The sequence below is a fragment of the Rhinolophus ferrumequinum genome, chromosome 6 (assembly GCF_004115265.2).
Source record: "Rhinolophus ferrumequinum isolate MPI-CBG mRhiFer1 chromosome 6, mRhiFer1_v1.p, whole genome shotgun sequence".
Classification (NCBI taxonomy): Eukaryota; Metazoa; Chordata; class Mammalia; order Chiroptera; family Rhinolophidae; genus Rhinolophus; species Rhinolophus ferrumequinum.
In genome coordinates this window covers 29,077,098-29,098,236 of record NC_046289.1, presented here as the reverse complement: position 1 = coordinate 29,098,236, position 21,139 = coordinate 29,077,098, and the positions used below count along the sequence as shown (strand labels likewise).

Here is a 21,139-nt window from a genome sequence, read left to right as displayed (position 1 = left end):
AGCAAGAATTCAAATGCTCTGGAGAATGATAGTTATACACTTTCTTTTATACATTTGGAATTAAGACGGAACTAAGGAAGATTACATGAAGATGGGAGAAAGTAAGGCAGGGATCAGATTATATGCTCTCTTGAGGGTGGAAAAGAGGTCTGGAAAAGAGGATCACTTCTGGCATTTCAGAAGAGTGTAAACCTAGACGCACCAGAACAATGGACAGGGCTTGCTTAAGGCAGAGATAAACCTCCTGTAGGCCTGGGACGTGACGACCTTCCGTGACCTGCCCAGTTAAGACTTTATGATCACATCACCCTGTGATGTTACTTTCGGTCAGCTTTGTTACAGACCTCCTTTTTTATCTACAATTCCCCCTTGTAATCATAAATCAATCCGAAGGATGCATCAATGACCAACCTTTCGGTTGGATGGTGTGGTCTCCTAGCACTAGGAAGGCTCATTTCTATGGAGTCTGAGTATCGATGTTGACTTGTTGAAACAGTGGACCATTGGGGATGGACCAAAATCGTAACTATGGGATGTGAGTTAAGACTGAATTTTCCCAAAAGGGAAGGGCACGTAAATGGAAGGCAGTCGGGTCTTACGGCTTTCTTTTGTTCTTTTTTTTTTCCATAATGCAAACAAAGATTTATTTATATGAACAATGAGAATTAGGATGCTAGATAAGAAGCAAAGCAGTATTCTGTCAAATGGAGAAGATTGGTCATACAGCTTTCAGTGCAAAAAGCGCTAGATTATTTCTACCCTGTTTCCCCGGAAATAAGACCTAGCCGGACAATCAACTCTAATGTGTCTTTGGGAGCAAAAATTAATATAAGACCGGGTTTTATATAATGTAATGTAATATAATATAATATATAATATAATACCGGGTGAACTATCATGATCAGCGTTTTGCCATCTTTCTCATTCTTCTGTATTTTGCATCTGGTATAACATTTACATAAGCCATAAAGAGTATTAAAAATTATCTTACACATCTTCAGTAATTATTAACAGTTGGAATATATAGGAAAACTCAAAGAATAAGTATAACTATTATTATGACTAATATCATTAGCAGATAGGTAAAGAAAATCACACAGTTGGTTTCTGAGCTCAGCATTTATCCGTAGGTACAATGCCTTGACGTCTTGGGATAGCTGTCTACCTCTGATGGCAGTGGCTTCTCATCCTTGAGGAGTCTTCAGTGCCCACTGTAGGAGAAGGTGAGCGTCAGAGACATGGGGTAGATGTCCATTTATAGTTCCGTGCCTGATAAGGTCTCTTTTGGTTGCAGAGTGTCTTTTATTTGATGTCCTTGCCAATAAACAGAATCTCCAAGTGACAGTCAGTGATTTCTCAAGTCTGTATCCTGGAAGCTTTCTGTGACAGGAAGCAGTTACCTATTTGGCATTTTCTTAAAGTGACTTTATCAAACCATTGGAATTTATGTAAGATGTCTCCTTTCAATAATGTCAGTTCATATGTTCCTTCCTCTAATTTAAATCCAGCTTAAATGCACTATGATGTATGAAGGTTTGTAAAAACCGAAAAATGGGGTTTGCCAGGGTGTCTGGAAGAACCAAGCGGCTGTCTTGGGTTTCCTATTGCCCTGACTATTCGTTTAATTTACAACCACTGTTTACCCATACAATATACACTAGAAGTTGTTTTGTTTTGTTTTTTTGAATCTCTGATTTATAATGCTTCCCATGCAATTTAACATTAAAAAAATATTTTCAGGCGTTCCTAGCTTTTCTCGAATGCTATTCTGCCAGTAGGCTGTATGGGACTTGGTGGACTCTCCCAGGTGTCAGCCCACTTTGCAACCCATCTCTCTTGTCTTCCTGGGAGCCTGGGAGCAGCTGGAGCTACCCACAAGAGGAAGTCAGAGCCGTAGGGAAAATTGGGTACCTTTATGCTATCGAAAAATGCCTGCTTAGTATAACATTGTCTTATGTGAGTCGCCAACCAAAGGGTGATTCAGGCTTGTTCTAAACAGTTGGAGCTATTTAACTTGGCTGAATTTCTTCCTCTGAAGTATGTGATACAGAGGACGTGAGGATTAGCAGCTATCCATACAGTATGGTGTGTGTGGAAGCAGACAATTTTGTACCTTTTCTTTCTTTCCTGTCAACTGGCTTCTTTCAGGGATTCACTAGCGATCAGGACCCTAAACAGAAGTGCTGTCTACAGATATTGCTAAGGTCAGGTAGGACTGTTTTGATTTCTTCCCCACCAGCTGGTTGCATCATTCTGTTGATGCGTTTGTGTTCTCATTCCACTCCAGTGGAGCCCGGAGATGTTTATTATGGCCAAAGGTAACATCTGGGCCGAAAAGAGCAAAATAATCTTCAGTGTATTTTTTATTATCAGCACTAGGAGAGAAGCAGTGAGGCTGTGTCATTATATACAGAGCTTTGTTTTTTCCACTGCAAGTCAAACATGAGGGCCCTTTCAAGTTGGTTCCAAATCTGTTTGTCATGCGAGCTTCCTTGAAGTTTCAGGTTCATTCTTTCCCACACTGCCTTTTTAAAAGAGAGGAAAGAGCAGCAATGAAACATTATGTCTCATTTGATCTAGATTTGCAGATGAGTTATCCTAAAGCACAAAAAGTTCAAGAAAGGGACAGTATCCTCAAGCATGACAGGCAGATATTCCTTCTGTATTACAATATTTGCTCTTTCCACTATTACTCTAAGTTTGTTTAAAAATTAGTGAGACCATCTCTTGTGCCTTTTGAACTAGAAGAATTTGCCATAGCACTCTGATAAAGTAATAGCTTCATTATTACTCAGTTCACCTTGCTCTTACCAAAAAATAACCTCCCATCATCCTCCCCACTCCTCAAATCTCTGGCCTATGTGCTACAATTGATGTTTCCTACAACCTCCTGTTGCATTGCTCCAATGTGCAAATTTCTCATTTTTATTAAATTGCTCAACTGTTTTCCAAACATGGCATGTCCATTTCTTCTTTCAGGCCCTCATTAACTGTTAACTCTTTAGAAACCAATGCTGGGCTCTATTCCACTAGATCTTCGGGCGCTGCTGCAATGCTATCAGAACAGTAGGCATTCAAGAAGGCTCCTAAGAGGCTGGATCAGGATGGTATAGTATATTCACTGATGGAGCTCTGTACTGCACTGGAATAGTTAGGATTACCGATAGGATCAGCGACGTAAGCTTTAGTATTTGAGTTCTTTCTTAATCACTTAAAGGTTCTGGCAGTAGAAGTTAAAAGTACTCATTCTGGCAGAGGTTGCTAGGTATCTGCCCAAATTCATCCTCTAATCATCCGGACATAACTCAGACCTGCATTTGCAGGCAGTGCCATGGGACCAGGAGTGCTGTGCCACTTCTGGGCCAAGGCCTTTAAAAGTAGAGGTGTTTTTCTCAGTGTGTTCTTCCTCTCCCGCTGCCTTGAACCTGGGGAGCCCTAACCTTAGCTACACAGATGGCAAAGCCCCAGGTACAGCAGAGCCACAAGTCAGAAGGAGCTTTGCCTCTGAATCATTGCAATGAGGAAAGCCTCCTGCTTACCTAGAATATCCACCCTGGATGTTAAATAAACAGGAATCACTTTACTGTGTTTGAGCTACTGTTTTGAGGAGGGTTTGTTATAGCAGTTTAGCCTGCCCGCTCTATCGAACAACCTTATTTAAAAGAGTATTATGCATTGTGTTTATGCGTAAAGGTCAGCAAGGATAGAGCATAGGCAAGCCTAGACAGTGGGATAGGGGACTTCCACCATTAGACACTTTCTTATCAACTTCACCAAAAATTTCTATGGCCAGTAAACAACAGCATTTGCAAAAACAGTGCTGGTACAAAGTTAATTTGTTATAGGAGTCATTCCTTGACTACACCAATCCTCACTGAATTTCCTTTTATACTCCTGTAGCGCTCATTGTCCCTGGAACTTATCATGGACATTAAAGAGCAGAGGTGGGAGTCATATGGGGTGGGTCACTCAGGCAGGGCCTCTCAAGATATTAATCCCTTCGGGGGGTCTGGCTGTCAGCTTTATGGATCCAGGAATAGAAGTCTTGATGTGTGCAGAGCTTAGCAGGCTTTTCAGGCCCAGAGACTCATGCTAACTATGATGTATAACCCCAAATGCCCATGCAAAATTATGGTGAGCAGGAGCCCTTCCAGTATCCACTGTCAGGAAGCGCTCTTGCTGGTAGGAGGGTAACTGGGAAATTAAATGAATCACCAGAGTGCTGTTTGGTGAGCAAGGAGTCAGAGCAGGTGGAGTCGGACGATGTTGGAGAACCCACCATCCAGGCTGTGGATTAATCTAGTGATCCACTCCATAGTATTACACATTTAATGACCAAAATCCTTTAATGAAATTGTCTCGCTGTAAGACTGCCAAATTCTCTTAGGTCCCTTTAGGCTTTCTGCAGCTTTCTTCCACGTGAGTAATAGTGAGCTGAGTACTGTTTTCTGTCACACTTATTGGAGCCAACATCCTAGTTTCCATGATTGGATTAGAGGGTCCCCCAGGTTTTGTCACTTATGCACCATGTTGATCACTTTAATTCCCCATATATTTCTTCTTGGTCATGTGAAGATAAATGAGTTAAAGTAGTCTTCAAAAGTTAATAGTGTTTAATTAGATTGTAAACCTTTTCTATTCATAATTATACACCTAATATAAAACACCAGACATGCCCTGGTGTCTTCTTCTTAGTAAGAACCTAGATGCTTGATAAGATTTAAGTTGCTGCTGAGGTAAACACGGACATGGAAGTAGAAACATCCAGGGATAGACACTGCCACTAAGAATCTGCCTGGCCCAAGACTGTTGCCAACAATGGTTAAGACCTGGCCTTGACTGGAACATTAGTTAAAGCTTCATTTCTCTTAAATCTAAAATGTCCTCCCATATTTTGAGATTTGATAAAGTGCATGACTTTATTCATGGCTTTTCCCCCCCTTTCTTTAAAAAGATTTTTGTAGATGTTTTATTTGGTCATTTTTTTCCCCTCTTAGTTCCAAATGTCTTTGGCCTGTTATGTTCTTCTCCCACCTTCAACACCTTCTCCCTTCTTCCTCTTCTAACTTAGTTGTCCAGATCATCTCTGATTCTGGGCCTTTTATATAATTATTTTTTTAATTCAGTGACTAAAAGATATATACAACATTCTAGCTACAGATGCATTTACCTTTAATCGAGACCAGGATAAGGTGTTCCGTTTTGCTCCCAAAATCCTTTTTGGTTTGATCCCTTGGGTGGCATGAAGTTCAGGTCACTGTTGGGCTTGTGTTCCAGGCCACTGTTTCTCAAATTTTTAAATTCTCTCAGAAGTTTGGCTTTGGATTGAGTTTGGGTTTAAGAGGTTAAGCTCAAAACTGTACAATTTAAATTCAAGATGGATCCGTGCTGGTCTTAATCCAAATCTTGAACCCAAATCTCTGTGAATATTAACACGACTACCCTGTGTCCACTTCCCCCGACCCCACAGCATACCTGGACTCCAGTTTGAGAAACAGGGCCTTCAGGATACAAGCTACGGTAACGTTCTATTCTCTGCGAGTTCACATCCCTAACTCCTAGAGTTGGATTATTTAGTTCTCACCCTCCATGTGGCATCCAACCACATGATATATAAGTGGTTAAGATGCAAAGATTGGTACTTACACTAAAGATAAAAATTAACGTGTAGTGACTGCTCTCATAATTTGCTGGAATATGTGAAACTCGGGTGGGAAAATATTACAGCTTACTGTCAGAATACGCCACTAGTTCTTTTTTTATTTAAAAAACTTTTTTTTTTTAAAAGAGAAGCCTGTGCCTTTATTGGCAGAACAGGCTATTTGAGGGGGGGAAGAAGAGGAAGGAGTGGGTGGCCCGAGGCCGGGCTGGTAGACGTACTTCATGGGCTTTGAGGCGAGGGACACCTCGCCCAGGTAGTGGCCGATCATCGCCGGCTTGATGTCCACATGGGGGAAGGTCTTGCAGTTCTAGACGCCCATCATGCTGCCCATCGTCTCCGGCAGGATCATCCTGTCCCTGCAGATGTCTCTTCGCCCTCTGGCTTCTCCGTGGGTGGCGCTTTCTGGTTGGCGCTGCGCAGGTGCTTCAGCAAGTGCTGCTTCCGCCGCCACTGCCCGGCGCTGTGCAGCTGCGTCACTGCGACAGCTGCTCCAAGGACATGTCCAGCAGCTGGTCAAGGTGCACGCAGCGGTAGGTGACCCTGCGGAAAGTCCACAGCGGCTTCTGCTCCACGTCAGCCCTTTTGTCGGTTCTTCAGAAAGGACTCACTAGTTCTTAAAGTGTCTGAATCAAGAAGGATTCTTGGGGGGGAGACAAACTGCATCGTCGAGAATACACACATTGGGGGCTGATGGCCTGGATTTGGATCCTGATTCTGGCATGTAGCAGCTGTGTGACCTTGGGACCTAGGTTTATAACATGAAAATTTCTGTATACCTATTTTTGTCCTAAGTTAGCGGTATTTAAGTTACTTTATATCCTGTTGGTGCCCCTTGATATTTTACTTCCACTCTATATAACTCTGGAATATCTGAGGCCTAATTGCTACCAATTTTGTGATCGTTAAGTCAGTTATCATTTCTGGGCTTCACTTTCCAAACCCCAGCTTCTTTACCTGCAAAATGGTGCTCCTGATAGGATATACCCCACAGGATAGCTGGGAGGACTGAAATAATCCTGCCAATCATGTGACGGTTTGAATTTTACTGTGATAAAATGAGTTTATGTTGCATACTTTGTCACAAGGTATTATTTGTGGCCCACGCCAGTAAGAGTTCGAATGACATTTCCAATTAATCTGGTCATCCTCCATGTTTCCAGGCTGCCGCCTAAAAGACTTTGGAGATTTGAGTTTCACTCCAGTCCCCAAAGATGATCTCTACAACAACCTGATAGTGAATCCTCGCTCAGTGGGCCTTGCCAACCAGGAACTGGCTGAGGTAGTTAGTAGAGCAGTGTCAGATGGCTACAGCTGTGTCACAGTAGGAGGAGACCACAGGTAAGCTGGGAGCCAGGGGTGGTGGGGGGCTGGATTGCGTGGTGCTTTGGGCTAATCAATTAGCTTGTCTCAGCTTCCTCACTTAAAGTCAAAATACCATTCAGGAATTGTTAGGGTATGATGTTATAAAAACAAATTAATACACAGAAACTTCATTTAAAATGAAGTAGGGAGGCCAGAAGAGGAAGCTCTCATACCCTGTCAGTGGATCTCCAAACACAGCAGAAGGAACTCTTTTTAACAGCCCTCCCAACTTCTTTTCTCCTACAAAGGAATTTCCTCTCCTTTGTTTTAGTGGACTTGCATGTGGCCTGCCAAGGTTGTATGTTCTAGATTACAGTTCTGTTGTTCCTGAATAAACCTATTTTGCTGGAGAAATATCTGGCTGGCTTTTTGTTTTAAGGTCAACAATATGCATAATAGCATTTTGATGTCTAAGATCATGAGCTGCTAGAGGCACATGTGGTTTTCTTTGTAGGACACACTGTATAGTGGGACAAGTTCAGAGGTAGACTAAAGTTTTTAGACACAGTGCAATGTTTCATGCTTACCTCTTGGAAAGCTGTCTTGAGAATCTGTCTTATGACTTTCATTTGGCTGTTTGGGAGAATGGGAAGGCTCCACCCATAGGCTCAACTTGTTTTTGTTGTTGTTTTAGCATTTCTGCCAATAGATTTATTCCAAATTCCCCACTTGACATGTGAATACATTCTCTACCTCCCCAGTAACTGGCCCTGGGTGACATACAGTCAGTCCTCCCTCTCTTAGTGAATCAGCGTGGACTTTGTTTTATTGAGCACTGTTCTGATGTGTTCTCAAGCAGCACGAGGAAGTGTGGGAAACTTGTGATTTATTAGGCCTTAATGAAATAAATACACATGGAATGAAAAAAAATTGAATTCTACAAAATTTCAGAGAAGATCAGTCTGGGCTAGAGTAGTCAGATTTCACAGGGGATTATGATTTGAGCTAAGCAATGAAGGTTTTTGTTAGAAAAAAATGGCATTTAAGTACTAGGAGTGTCGAGCACTTTATATACCTTCTCAGTTAAACCTCATAATAACGACGAGGCAAATACAGTTTTATCTAATTTACTGTTGGGAACACCGAGGGAACAAAGGTTAAATAACTTCCAAAGTCTAGAGCTAGGAAGTAGCAGAGCTGGGATTCAAATCCAATGTGACTTGTATAGGCAGTTAACTTTTCTTTTGAGATCCAATCTAGCAACTCTCTCTCAGGTGCTCACAGCGCTTCTCAGATCACTGAACAGAAGTTAAATCTTTGTTACAACTGGAAAGGCAGGTAGATTCCTCATTATGAATAAAATTTGTACATAGAATACAAAGTAGTCCCAGGTTCTCTACTTGAGATTCAATTAAATCAACAAGTGTGTGTGTGTCCCCTGCCTGTTAGCTCAGTGCTAGCTCTCAGAGTTCATTTATATTGTCTTTCTTCTCATCTCACTATTTGGGGACCGCTTATCAATGTGAATATCACAGTCCTTGGTTTTCCTTTTGTCTGTAGCTATCTATATTGTAGCCCTATCACTGGTCCCAATTTCCTGTTCAGTGCTAAAATCTAGGCTATCTGGAAGATTCTAGACAGGAAGGAAAGAGTGTAAAACCTTAATAGCTGTTGAATGTTTTTTAAATGAAGAGGCACTTTTAGGTCACTCTGCTCCTTTTATACATAGTACAGCATACATTATTGCCTAAATCATCAAACCATCTCTGACTTAAACAGGCCAAGATTATTATCCCTATCTTACAGAAAAGGAAACTGAAGTCTAGAGAAATGTAATGACTTGTCCTAGATCACACAGCTCTCCCTGGGGAAAAAGCCCTAGCATTCTGACTTAACCCACTGCTTTCAGCACTAGACCACGCTATCCCTCAGAAAGGCCCTATGTGGGGCATAGAGCCTAAAATGCTGTCTCATGCTATACCAACCAAGAAGGATGGCTATAGTTAGTTCCTAAGATGCTTAAGTTGCATTTCCCATCTATATCAAATTCTTTGGTTACTGGGAAGCTGGACAGCTTTCCATCTACGATTTCATCAGCTATATTCCTACAGTTGAGACAGGACAGTTGGCTAATATAAGCAGACACCAAGGACAAGGGAGGGCAAAAAACAGAAACAATGATATTTGAAGGCTATGCTAATGTATACAACATGCAAATAAAGTTTTTATTCAGTGATCTAAATGAGGTCATTAATTGGGTTGTCCTGTTACTGTCTTCAACTTTTTTTGTTTTAGACTAAAAGTATCACATCTTTTTTAAAAGCTATGCTAATTTTTATCCTTAAAAAGTTAATACAGGGGCAGCCGGATGGCTCAGTTGGTTGGAGCGCGAGCTCTGAACAACAGGGTTGCCAGTTCGATTCCCACATGGGCCAGTGAGCTGCACCCTGTACGTCTAGACTGAAGACGAGCTGCCGCTGAGCTGCTAGAGGGGCGGCCGGATGGCTTAGTTGGTTAGATCACGAGCTCTTAACAAGGCTGCCAGTTCAATTCCCATGTGGGATGGTGGGCTGCGCCCCCTGCAACTAGAGATTGAAAAAAGATGGCAAATGGACTTGGACTGAGCTGCGCCCTCCACAATTAGATTGAAGGACAATGACTTGGAGCTGATGGGCTCTGGAGAAACACACTGTTCCCCAATATTCCCCAATACCAAATTTAAAAAAAAAAAGATATTAAGCAATATTTGTTAAGTTGCTACATATAGACCACATCCTTTAACTGCATTTTTTTCTTAAACAAATATTTAAGGTCATTTCTAGGATAGGGCTAATTGATCAAATTATAGGGATTTGGGGCAGTAATGTATAACTAACTCACTCAAGGTTAATCTTTGGGAACTACAGTCCTAGGGGCTCTGTCTCAGCCAAATTCAGCCTTAGCCTGGGGCCCTGACTTTGCCCTAAGGGCAAAGTATGAACTGCCTTGGCTGAGGATATTTCTTATTGGTGCTGTCTGCCACGCAGACATTGAAGATTATTATACAGTTGACCCTTGAATTAACTCAGGGGTTAAGGGCAATAACCCCCTGCGCAGTCGAAAATCCAAGTATAACTTGACTCATCAAAAACTTAAGTTGTCCTTTGGTATTTTGGAACCAAGGAATTGGTTTTCAGACCCACTGCGGATACCAAAATCCATGGATGCTCAAGCCCCAATCTAAAATGGCATAAATCAACGCATACAGTTGGCCCTCCGCATCCATGGACTCCCAACCATGGATAGAAAACAGTTACAGGTATTTACTGAAAAAAATCCATGTATAAGTGGGCCCATGCAGTTCAAACCGGTATTGTTCAAGGTCAGCTGTGTTTGTTCTTTGCAGCCTGGCAATTGGTACCATTATTGGCCACGCCCGGCACTGCCCAGACCTTTGTGTGATCTGGGTTGATGCCCACGCTGACATCCATACACCCCTCACCACTTCATCTGGAAATCTACATGGACAGCCAGTTTCATTTCTCCTCAGAGAACTACAGGATAAGGTCAGTGGGCCGAAATGAAAAGGAAGTTGAATGGCTTAGAGGGGTTAATCCTGGGGCTTTGAGGGTCTGGTTCCGTTAAGATTTCTGTGAAGGATGGGTTGACAGCAGTAGAAATGGCTTGGCAATCCTTCATTTGTTCATCAAACATTATTATGGGCGAGGCAGTGTGTTACATGCTAGGAGTATAAAGATGACCAGGACGTGATCTCTGCTCTGAGGGGTTCCTAATCTTGTAAGAAAGGAAGGTGGTGCTGGGTAACTAGTAATTGATAGACCCGCAGCCTGAGGATCCAGGCTTCACTCAGACCCATTGGTCTAGAATATAAGTAAAACCATGATTTCCTCAAGGTAATCTTTTTCTAGACTGTTCAGAAGACATGGGAGTCCAGGCATAGACTAGAATCTGTTTATCCCTCCCCTCAGTGAGGGAACAAGTTAAACTAGGAGTGACAAAGGTTATTCATTAGGCAGAATTTGTGTTTTGGCTGTCAGCAACTTGAGATAGCAACTGGGTTGTTTCAAGAACCAATCTGTAAATAATTCAGTAAGGTGAAACGGGTGGAAAAGGGCTAAATCAGCAGTATTCCTGCCATTCAGGTAAGTTAATGAGAAACCGGGACCACCTTAGGAGAAGAGATTTTTTTATTCTTCTTGAGAAAGCTATAGTGTGTTCCTCAGCTGCTTTCTGAATCATTTCCACTTATACCATGTTTCCCCAAAAATAAGACCGGGTCTTACATTAATTTTTGCTCTGAAAGACGCATTAAGGCTTATGTTCAGGGGATGTCATCCTGAAAAATCATGCTAGGGCTTATCTTCCGGTTAGGTCTTATTTTCGGAGAAACACGGTATCAATTCTCTTTCCAAGATCAAGTGTGTCTTATGTTGTTAAGCATATCCTTTAGGTAGGAGAAAGCAGACTACATACATTGGGAAGCACGTGGTGATTATCTTGGTGAGACCAAGAATCCTTGATGAATCCTGTTTACTCTTCTCTTCTTAGGTACCGCAGCTCCCAGGATTTTCTTGGATCAAACCTTGTATCTCTTCCCCAAGTATCGTGTACATTGGTCTAAGAGACGTGGACCCTCCTGAACAGTAAGTTGATGCATAGGGTTCAACTCTGGGCCTATCCTGGTCACTTACATTCCATTTGATAAGTTGTTCCTTGCCTTAACTTATAGGTCTCACTATAGAGAGAAAATCCCCTCTAAACACGATTTGATTAAAAATTAGTTGTTTAAACTAAGGACTCCTTCTTTTATATCTCATTACAGCTTTATTTTAAAGAATTATGATATCCAGTTTTTTTCCATGAGAGACATAGATCGACTTGGTATCCAGAAGGTCATGGAACAGACATTTGATCTGCTGATTGGCAAGTAAGTATGTACTTCTAGGTTCCAAAGTGAATAGGGCAGCTCCCAGTGGGCAGCACACTTTATCTTGGCTCCTGAGGATAGTAGCTTTTCTTTTAAAATAAAAGCAAAACATGTACATGTAAAAAATTCAAACAATTTAGAAAGGGAGACTTGAAACAGAGAGATTATACTTCTTTTGGGGTTGGGAGAGGGTTTCCTTGAAGTTATTGCCCAGGTCCTCTTTCTCATGAATTTCTCTTTAGCTCCATTTTTAATGTGTATCTTTTGAGCTGAGGGGTCTGTTCCAACGGTCCCATTCTTACCAGCCTCACTATTGCTTCACCTGAAGAGTTTTATATTAAGCAAATCTTGTTAGTGCAGAAAGATGGCAGATGAATACTAATCAAATGCAGATTTTCCCAGTGCCGAGCCTTTATTTTTGAATGATTAATGTAACTAATTGCCACCTGGTAGTGTCATTTCTTAAGCTGTTAAGAAATTTAGTTATTTAGCATACAGGTGTTGTATGTTAGTTTGTTAGCTATTGGACACCCGGGCTAAACTGAAGTTAGAATTGGCAGATGATAAGATTGGAGACATAAAATCAGAGTTAAGTTCAGCTGCTGTTACACTCTGAGAGAATAACTGTAACCTAGATCAATCCAACTTAGAATGTCAGAACCCAAGTTCATGTGGAAGCGATGAATTTCCCGCTATAGACATTTGTTCATGTAAGAGGCTCTAATGCCCAGGGTAAGTCAGAAATACAACTTGAGTTAGTCTGTCTGAGGCACAGAAAACAACTGGCAAAAGAAGTGGTATATAGGAAGCTAATACGCAAATACTCAGTAAGTTCCAGAATAGGAAACTCGGAAGTCTGTATTAACAAAGTACCAGGATTAACAGCAACAAAATCAAGGAGTTGTTACTGTAGGAAGGCGGTGTTCAGGCACAACCAAATAACTCTTATCCTTCTCCTTTCAAGAAGACAGAGGCCAATCCATCTGAGTTTTGATATTGATGCATTTGACCCTACACTGGCTCCAGCCACAGGAACCCCTGTTGTTGGGGGACTGACCTATCGAGAAGGCATGTATATTACTGAGGAAATACACAATACAGGTAAGTAGTGATCAACCTATTCATTACATAAGTAAATATGCTCAATCTTCTTACCTGCCAAGGGGATCTTTTCTACTATTCCATGTCATTGTACATTGTTTTTGCTTAAACTTGTTATAGCTAACAGTTATGCGGTCAGACTAATAAAGGATAGTCATTTAGATGCATGTTTGGATCTGGCTCATACCAAAATATTCTAAGGTAATATTTAATAAAAAATTGTTTATGTCTTCTTAAACACTTATTAAATATTAAGAATAACCTGCCACACTGTACTTCTTTGCATCTGAATTGTCTAAAAGCAGAGTAAGATGAAAAGGCAAGGCCAAGTAGCTATAATTTTTACCCTGGCATTAAGAGGCTAGTTCACCGGGAGCTGGGAATGTGGAGTTAAAGCTTCTCTTAATGATACTTCAAAGCTGTAATATCTTGGGTCCTTTCATATAGGAGAAGTCTTATACTAGCATTTATCTATAGGAGCTCTAATGTAGGGATACTGGAAGATAAATGGCTGACAGAAAGATTAGTAAGGTGAATGCTAGTTATCAAGAGTGGCTACCAATGGGTTACTGTCCCAAAATGCATTCTTGCTTGCAAACAGTTTCCAATTGTCAGAAAGCTTCTGGTTTTAAGATTACTTTAAATGATCTTTAATTGCAAAATTTAAACAACTATCAAATGATACTTCAATACCATCTCATGAAACTGGGGTCTAAATAGCATAGAGACCCCAGAATGAAAGGTCTAGGGCTATAGGAAAGCCTTGACTAGTTGGGATAGACGTGGAAATTGAGAAATAAATGGTCTCCCTGGCTCTGGAGCCTACTAGACTCTTAGGCAGTACAGAAAGTATAAGAATGCTTGTCTCTCAGATCTGACAGTAGCAAGGCAGTCTTATTCTCAGACCCAGACAGCTGTTAACTGTCCTCAGATTAGTGGCCAGTGAACCTGGGAGTTCAATCCTTCATTTTGGTTCCCGTGACACCACTGGAGCCAGGGGTTAGTAATGTCTAGCACTTAATACATGGCAATGGTTGTAACTTGTCCCTCTCCCCTGCTGCAGTTATTACTCTATTCCCAAAGACTCTGTCATGACACTGTCAACTAGATACACATAGCTGTTTGCTTAAACTAATTTAAAGGGTGCCAAGAATCTGGAAACATGGGTAATATGTATTTTTAATAGCTCAAACCCTCTTGATTACTTCTGGGCTATGCTAACGGCCCAGGTTAAGTCAGTGCAAATCAGATGCATGTGCAGGAATTGGAAATGTGACAGTAACGTGCCTGCTTGTCCAGTTTTGCACAGTGCACTGAACTGTGCATTGCTAGTAAGAGAAGGCACACCAAATGAATGTAATGGCAGTGAACATATCATGTACTATAATGAAATATCAATAAACCATTAGGTATATTCACCCACGTTTCCAGGCTTCATGGCCACTCTAAATATTCTGATACTTATATTCTCAAATACTAGTTTGTTCAGATAACTCTTGTAGAGGTAAATTTCACCCAGAATAACCAACTACAAACTTAACTACCCCAGAGAAGTGGGAGCGTGATTCGGGGGAGTGGGCAGTAGAGGGGAGGTCTGGATAGGTTCTTTTGGTTTAATCTTCCGACCTCATACCCTTTGGCAGAAGTTCTCAAACCATCATAGAAGGTAACTGGAGTCCAAGTTAAACAAAGTATGGCTAACTCTTCCCTTGAGCAAGTACAAGATATTGGGTCAGTCGGATGGGAGTCCTAAAAACTGTCAGACGTGGAAGCTGCCCTCAGCTCAGACCTGCAAGGGGTGCGAGTAAGATACACAGTAATAACTACTTCAGGGCACGTAGTGCGTTAAGAGATACAGATACAGTGCCCGAGTTCAAAGTGGAAACAGAGTTCTGGCTAGTGATAAGTGGGAGATCTCCTCTTCACAATACATGCAGGCAGGCATCTGGAAGTTTCCTTAATACTAGAAATGGCGTGTATTTTCCCAACAAGTAGGTTGGAAACTCCTTGCCCCACCAACCCCAAGCTCTTTTCCTTATTCTATCCAGAAAGCCTGACAGCTATGCCTTTTATGTTAGCTGAACAGGGATGATTGATTTTATTAAGAGTTTCTTTCAATCCTACTCTACCGGTGTTTTAATAAATTCATGCCCGAGAGGATGAGGTGTAAGGGGCTTCCTGACAGTGGATAATTTCACAGTAGAAAGTGACTTTTAACCTTGGCTTATTCTGTCTAGATGGTGTGACCCTCATCGAAAGTAGCAGCTAGGGAATTTTCTGAGGTTCCATGGTCATACTTTGTTCTTTCAGGGTTGCTGTCAGCACTGGATCTTGTTGAAGTCAATCCTCAGTTGGCCACTTCAAAGGAAGAAGCCAAGGCTACAGCCGGCCTGGCAGTGGATGTGATTGCTTCAAGTTTTGGTCAGACAAGGGAAGGAGGGCATCATGTCTATGACCAACTTCCTACTCCCAGTTCACCAGATGAATCAGAAACTGAAGAACGTGTAAGAATTTAGGAAACACTGTGTGGTGACACAGGTCCGTCTCAATGGGCATTCCAGCGTTGTGGGCGTGTGAGGGGACAGACACCACATGGTCATGTGGGTCAGTACTGCCTTAACAAGAACATCTGTGCGTTCTCACAATTGTCAAGTTTCTTTTCCTCTCCATTTTGGTGACCAATAATACTGCTGTAATGTACTTGCTTTTTGTAGTTCGCAGGGTATTGCTATGTCAATGTAAAGAAGTCATAAAGAACATTTATTACCTTGGTATATCACACTCGCCTTGGTGCTGTTGCTTCACATTTAACTGGCTTTCCGTCTCCCCCCGCCTCCCAGTCTGGCCACACAGGGCGTCCTGGAGCTGTTAGCTCACAGCAGCAAGAGGCTTATTCCACGTCTCCCACACCATTCAGTCACAGGGTCAAAATTCTGGTCCACAAACCCTTCCCAGTTGGAAGTTCAATGCTTGTGAAAGAATTTGTAGTAAACCAGGCCTCCCAGGATGGCTAGCTCCAGTAAGATGACGATGGAAAGTAGCAGCTTGTTGGTTGTCACTCTACAAAGACAGCAAAGTGAGTAGTCAGAAATCTGGATAACCTTATTTCCATTCTTAACACTTAGAGGTTTGCCTTGGGGCTAAGGCTAACTGAATTTCTGTTTGGTCACATGGGCACTGAGCAGTAAGTACATACAGGCATACCTCGGATCCAGCACGTCTGCTTCCATGGCACTGCAACAGCAAGTCCCATGAAGTGATTTGTGTCCCAGTGCGTATGAAAGTCAGGTTTACACTTAACTGTCTGTTAAGTATGCAATAGCATTATGTCTAAAAAAATATATATACCTCAATTTAAAAATACTTTGTTGCTAAAAAATGCTAACCATCATCTGAGTCCATTAGAAAAACAGTACTAACAGAACTGCTTGACACAAACCTTCGATTTGTAAAAAAATGCAGTATCTGCAAAGTACAGTAATACAAGGTATACCTGTATAAGGTTCTTTAGCTTGTAAGTGACAACTCGAAAGCTTCTTTAGCTGTAACTCAGAGAAAACACTACCTCACAGAAATGTTCAAAACTGGGACAATATACAGTAGTACCTCGGCTTTCGAACATCTCTGTTGACAAACATTTTGGTTTATGAATGCCGTAAACCGGAAGTAAATGCTTCAGTTTTCGAACACAACTCAGAAGTCGAATATGTCACACAGCTTCCCCTGAGTGCAAGATCCTGAGGTCTAGCTGTTGGCTGTTTTCGAATGTTTCAGAGCTCGTGGATTATGTTCGAAAACCAAGGTACCACTGTATACAAATGATAGAAATGTTCTTTGATTTTAAAGTGTCTCCAAATAGTAGTTACGTCCTCACTTTAAAAATAGCTTTTCTAGGAGGATCTTGTTAGAAAAACAGTAGTAACTATAATATGAAAAAGTATACCATCTCAGAAATAAGGTTGAATTATATTTCAAAGTACAATTATCATTATCTAACCGTGTAGAGCTGCATCAGTTATATGCTATAGCTGTGAGCATATGTTGTGAGAAGTTTTTGTGGCAGACTGCCAGTGTTGAAATTTAGTGCCGGGATGGGTCCTAAGAAACCAGAAGCTGGGTAGTACCTCTTTTTCTCTTCCCCCATGAAACCGAATGGTTAAAGTTAACTTCTTGCTAACAAGACAGAATTCCCGTTGCCTCCCATGAAGGGCAGAGCCCAAAACTAAGCAGTAGCAGGAAAACAATTTTCTAATCAAGTTTTTACAAATATATTTCAAGGAATATGAAGCTCTATTATTTCCACGTGCTGTCTTTTTAAGAAACGTAAGCTAGGATTGAAAGTGCTTCCAGGACAACTTTCCCACTGCTCCAATCAGAGCAGTATATACACTTTTAACAAAAGATTTTGTCTTAGGATATTTAACTATACAAGACAATAGTCTTCAGTTTTTCACTTTTATTAGGACCTTTGCAAGTCACTGTTTAAAGCTTTGACATTTCTGGTTGAAAGACATTAGGGTTAAGAGAAATTATTTTTAAAACTTACTTTCTGGACATTGCCCGGAGAATCTTTCGACTTTTGCTTAAGTTTTCACTTGTGTTTACCAGCTGAGAAGAGAAAACAGGAAATAAAAAATTATTTCCCCCTTCTTTCAAAAGTACACTCTCTAGAATTTGAACATTCCTAAACTGACAGTGGGCATTGAGGGGTATATGTTTAAAAAACTCCAAGAAATCAAACCAATTTAAACGATGGCCTCAGTATAAGAGGAAGAAACTGGAAAGATAAGATACTTCAGTACTTGTCAAGTAGGCATAGGAATTATTATGTCCCAAGGTTGCTGTGGGGACTCCTGGGACCGAGCTAGACCTTCACCTTGGCTACTCACAGGAGATAGGCTTCAAGTGTACCTTGCCAATAACTGTGAAGCAACTTAAGATTTGAATTTCATCAGCCAAACTCCAGGAAAGTCTTGAGTTACAGTTTGTTTTTGTAGGCTGATGGAGTTCCATTCTTGGTATATGGTTATTTTTTCTTTACCCTTTTAAGAGATACTTACATTGAACTGTGAAAGGAATTAATCTTTTTAAAGCCTTTTTTTTTAAAAAAAAAAAAAGAAAAACCTTTTTCTTTGGTTGCCTGTTACTAATCTAGATAGCTGGAGGATATTCAACAGATGCCATCTGTCCCCAATCCCCAGTGGCCTTGGTAAGTTGATCTCTCAGCTCATTCCTTGGCTTTTAAATTTGACCAATCCACCTGGTATGTTGAAAAGTCAAAAGCCACAGAATCTCTAAGTTGCCTTCCCCATAGTTTACCTTGAATTCAGTACTTAACTGTGAATTTTCACTCAGGGAAGGGCACTGTTCTGATTTAAGAATAGAGAATTGCAGCTATTAAGATGTATGAGAAAATTATCTCAAATCCCCACACTGAATTAATGTTTCCTATCCAAGTCTTGCCCACAGTATGTTTTTAAGTTTGGGTTTGCCTCATGCTGTTAAGAATACAGCATTCCACTGGCAAGTTATACTATTTTTTAAATTTCTATGCAGATGTATGAGAAGGAAGAAATGAGTTGTTTTTCAGAGCCTCGTAGAGTGATAGTAGATCAGAGGCCCCAATATAGCTATCGTTTGGCCTAACTGTTTTCTTCCCACAATGATCCAGCTTACCCTAGGGAACAGTAAAGAGTTACAGCATAGGATTGAACCTCTATAAATTGTCAGTGGTACTATTTTATAACGTGGAATACAGGCTTGGCTGTAAATGACAGGAAACTAGGATCTTTTAAGTAGGTGATGCTTTCATAAGAATAGCAGAATGTTGCACTAGATGTATGAGAAATAAAAATCTCAGATTGGTAATACAGGAATAAAAGGATGGAGAGGCTGCAATCTTATGTTCAATAATCTTCAATAAATGCAGTCATCGGGTTTCTTCAGTCTTTCCTTTTAACCCCCTTTCCAATGACTTCTAAATCTTAGGGGTAAAATTAATTCCACAGAAGATCTCTCAGCTATGCAAACTTAAAACTGAGAAAAAGCATTAAGAACCTAAAAGGTCATATGCCCAGGATTCAGAACTGCTGTCGCTTTTGGCAGTAATAAGGCATCGGGGTTTAATGGACCCACCTACTTTGCCCACTCCTGCCCCTTTCCCTGTCCACCCAGACTTACTCTATTCTTGGTACGTTCCAACTGCTCACGTTGTTCCCCCAGCTCTTCTATGATTTCTGAGCCAATCTGGTCAGTCTCTGTGGCAATCCGATGAGAACGCTCAATACTCTGGGTGGCCCGGTTCAGGCTGTCAGTGCCTTGCAGAAGCAACGCCCTTTGAGACTGTAGCTGATTCTGACAGGAGTATGGAAGGGAAATGTTTGACTTCTTCCATTCTAAGTTCATTACCAGCACAATCCTTAGGACCATTCTTACGTAAGAAGGGATATAGTGTGCAATAACTTTTATTATTTTAATACAACCAAAGATGCTAATGAACTGTAAGATCCTGTTTAAGGTCAGACTAAAAGCAGAATCTGGAATCCAATACAGGATCACCACACCTCCGTCTCCACAGCTTGTTACACTTAAGTGAGGCAAGGCACGCAGGACTGAAAACATCAGCATTTTCCCTATGTTCGCGATGAATTAGAACTGGTTCATGTGCTTTCTGAACTAGCAACTTCTGAGAGGCAGTAGCCCAGATTTGGGGTGCACGAGTACCTAAAAATGCACAAAGCCTGTAACTTTGATAGTGCAACAAGCAAACCAACTAAACCCTACAACCCTAGAAACAGATTAATTTACCGAAGATTCCTACCACCGGTACTGAGGATTGAGAGACCATGAATAAGCTATTCATTTGCAGCACATACAGAAATTATTTAGAAGTCTGAGACACTGCCACATTCTGGAAAAAACTGAAGTTGCTACACTCTTGGTAAACCCCAAAACAATTTCACTTCAGGCCACACACAGAAAACAAAAGCTCTGAAGTTGTCCCATTGGTGATTTGCTCTTAAGGAAGGAGGTATGTGGGGCCCAAGTAAGGTGCCCAAATTGCCCTAAGTTCCCAAGTGCCCTAATTTTCTAAATCCCCACCAAAGGTTTACTCCACCTATAATCCTCAGCACAGAAAGCACGAGACAGAAGTAGCCTTTGTCAGGCCAGAATTAACAACCAGTGACAGACGGGTGCAGCTCTAAGGTCGTAGCTAATCAAAGCATGCATGCACACATACACACTCAGGGCCGTACTGAGCAGGTGACTACTAGCACTAGACACCACCACCACGAAGCCCAAAGATGGTTCCCAGACCAGAAGTAACAAGTCCTTTCACTTCATATATGGCATATAGACCAATGGGTGAGGAGACTAATGAATGAGGTTGACATAAACCCTAGTTACTTTAGCTTGATAGAAGCAGGAATGAGGCATTTTTGAAAAAGAAAGGATGGGGATTTTCAACTGATTGGGCTAAGAAAGGAAAAGAAAGGACAGTAAGATCACATAACTCAACCCCAGATTTGCAAAAACAATTCTACTGCAGGTGGTTATGTACCGTGTTTCCCCGAAAACAAGACCTAGCCGGACAATCAGCTCTCATGCATCTTTTGGAGCAAAAATTAATATAAGACCCAGTCTTATGTTAGATAAGACCCCATCTTATAGTAAAGTAAGACCAGGTCTTATATTAATTTTTGCTCCAAAAGACACATGAGAGCTGATTGTCCAGTTAGGTCTTATTTTCGGGGAAACACGATCTAAATTGTTTTTACAATTTCTGAAACTAATAATTTCAAAGCAAAATTATTCTTTGGACTGATCTCTCCTTTGTTTTCCAGGTTTCTTTGGGTATAAATGACCAAAGTCACTTTACACATCTCATCTCACTTAACAAACTCCACCTGCCGGCCTTTTCCCAGGCTTCCTTCACAGGTGAATTCTGAGACTTCTACATCATTCTCAAACACTCTAGTTTTGACATAGGCAATGTCAAGCCAGTATCATCTGAATGTCTCTTTAAACGATCATCAGGATACATCATGAAATTGTACCATCAGCCTTTCTACATACATGCATCCTGTACTTCCATTTCTCTCCCACACTGCTCTCCAGGCCATTTCTACTTTGTACTTTGGGCTATA

General features: G+C 41.2%; 2 protein-coding genes and 1 pseudogene across 3 annotated transcripts in view; 1 reads left to right on the top strand and 2 right to left on the bottom strand.

Moving 5' to 3' along the window:
- Positions 1 to 15,768, top strand: part of ARG2 (arginase 2) — a 27,880-nt gene extending 12,112 nt beyond the window's left edge. Inside the window, exons 3-8 of one of the 2 annotated variants that reach the window (XM_033107133.1) lie at positions 6,823 to 7,000; positions 10,350 to 10,509; positions 11,513 to 11,607; positions 11,787 to 11,891; positions 12,856 to 12,992; positions 15,303 to 15,768. In XM_033107133.1, the coding sequence (XP_032963024.1) occupies positions 6,823 to 7,000; positions 10,350 to 10,509; positions 11,513 to 11,607; positions 11,787 to 11,891; positions 12,856 to 12,992; positions 15,303 to 15,508 (881 nt within the window). In that variant the 3' untranslated portion in view covers positions 15,509 to 15,768. The remainder of the gene's footprint in view (positions 1 to 6,822; positions 7,001 to 10,349; positions 10,510 to 11,512; positions 11,608 to 11,786; positions 11,892 to 12,855; positions 12,993 to 15,302) is intronic. The other variant, XM_033107134.1, reaches the window with a different exon arrangement.
- LOC117024035 (40S ribosomal protein S15-like) lies at positions 2,534 to 6,325 on the bottom strand (annotated as a pseudogene).
- Positions 15,732 to 21,139, bottom strand: part of VTI1B (vesicle transport through interaction with t-SNAREs 1B) — a 20,121-nt gene continuing 14,713 nt past the window's right edge. The window contains exons 4-6 of the mRNA XM_033107135.1: positions 19,173 to 19,346; positions 17,539 to 17,600; positions 15,732 to 16,052 (exon numbers count right to left, since the gene is read on the bottom strand). Of these exons, the coding sequence (XP_032963026.1) occupies positions 15,956 to 16,052; positions 17,539 to 17,600; positions 19,173 to 19,346 (333 nt within the window). The 3' untranslated portion in view covers positions 15,732 to 15,955. The remainder of the gene's footprint in view (positions 16,053 to 17,538; positions 17,601 to 19,172; positions 19,347 to 21,139) is intronic.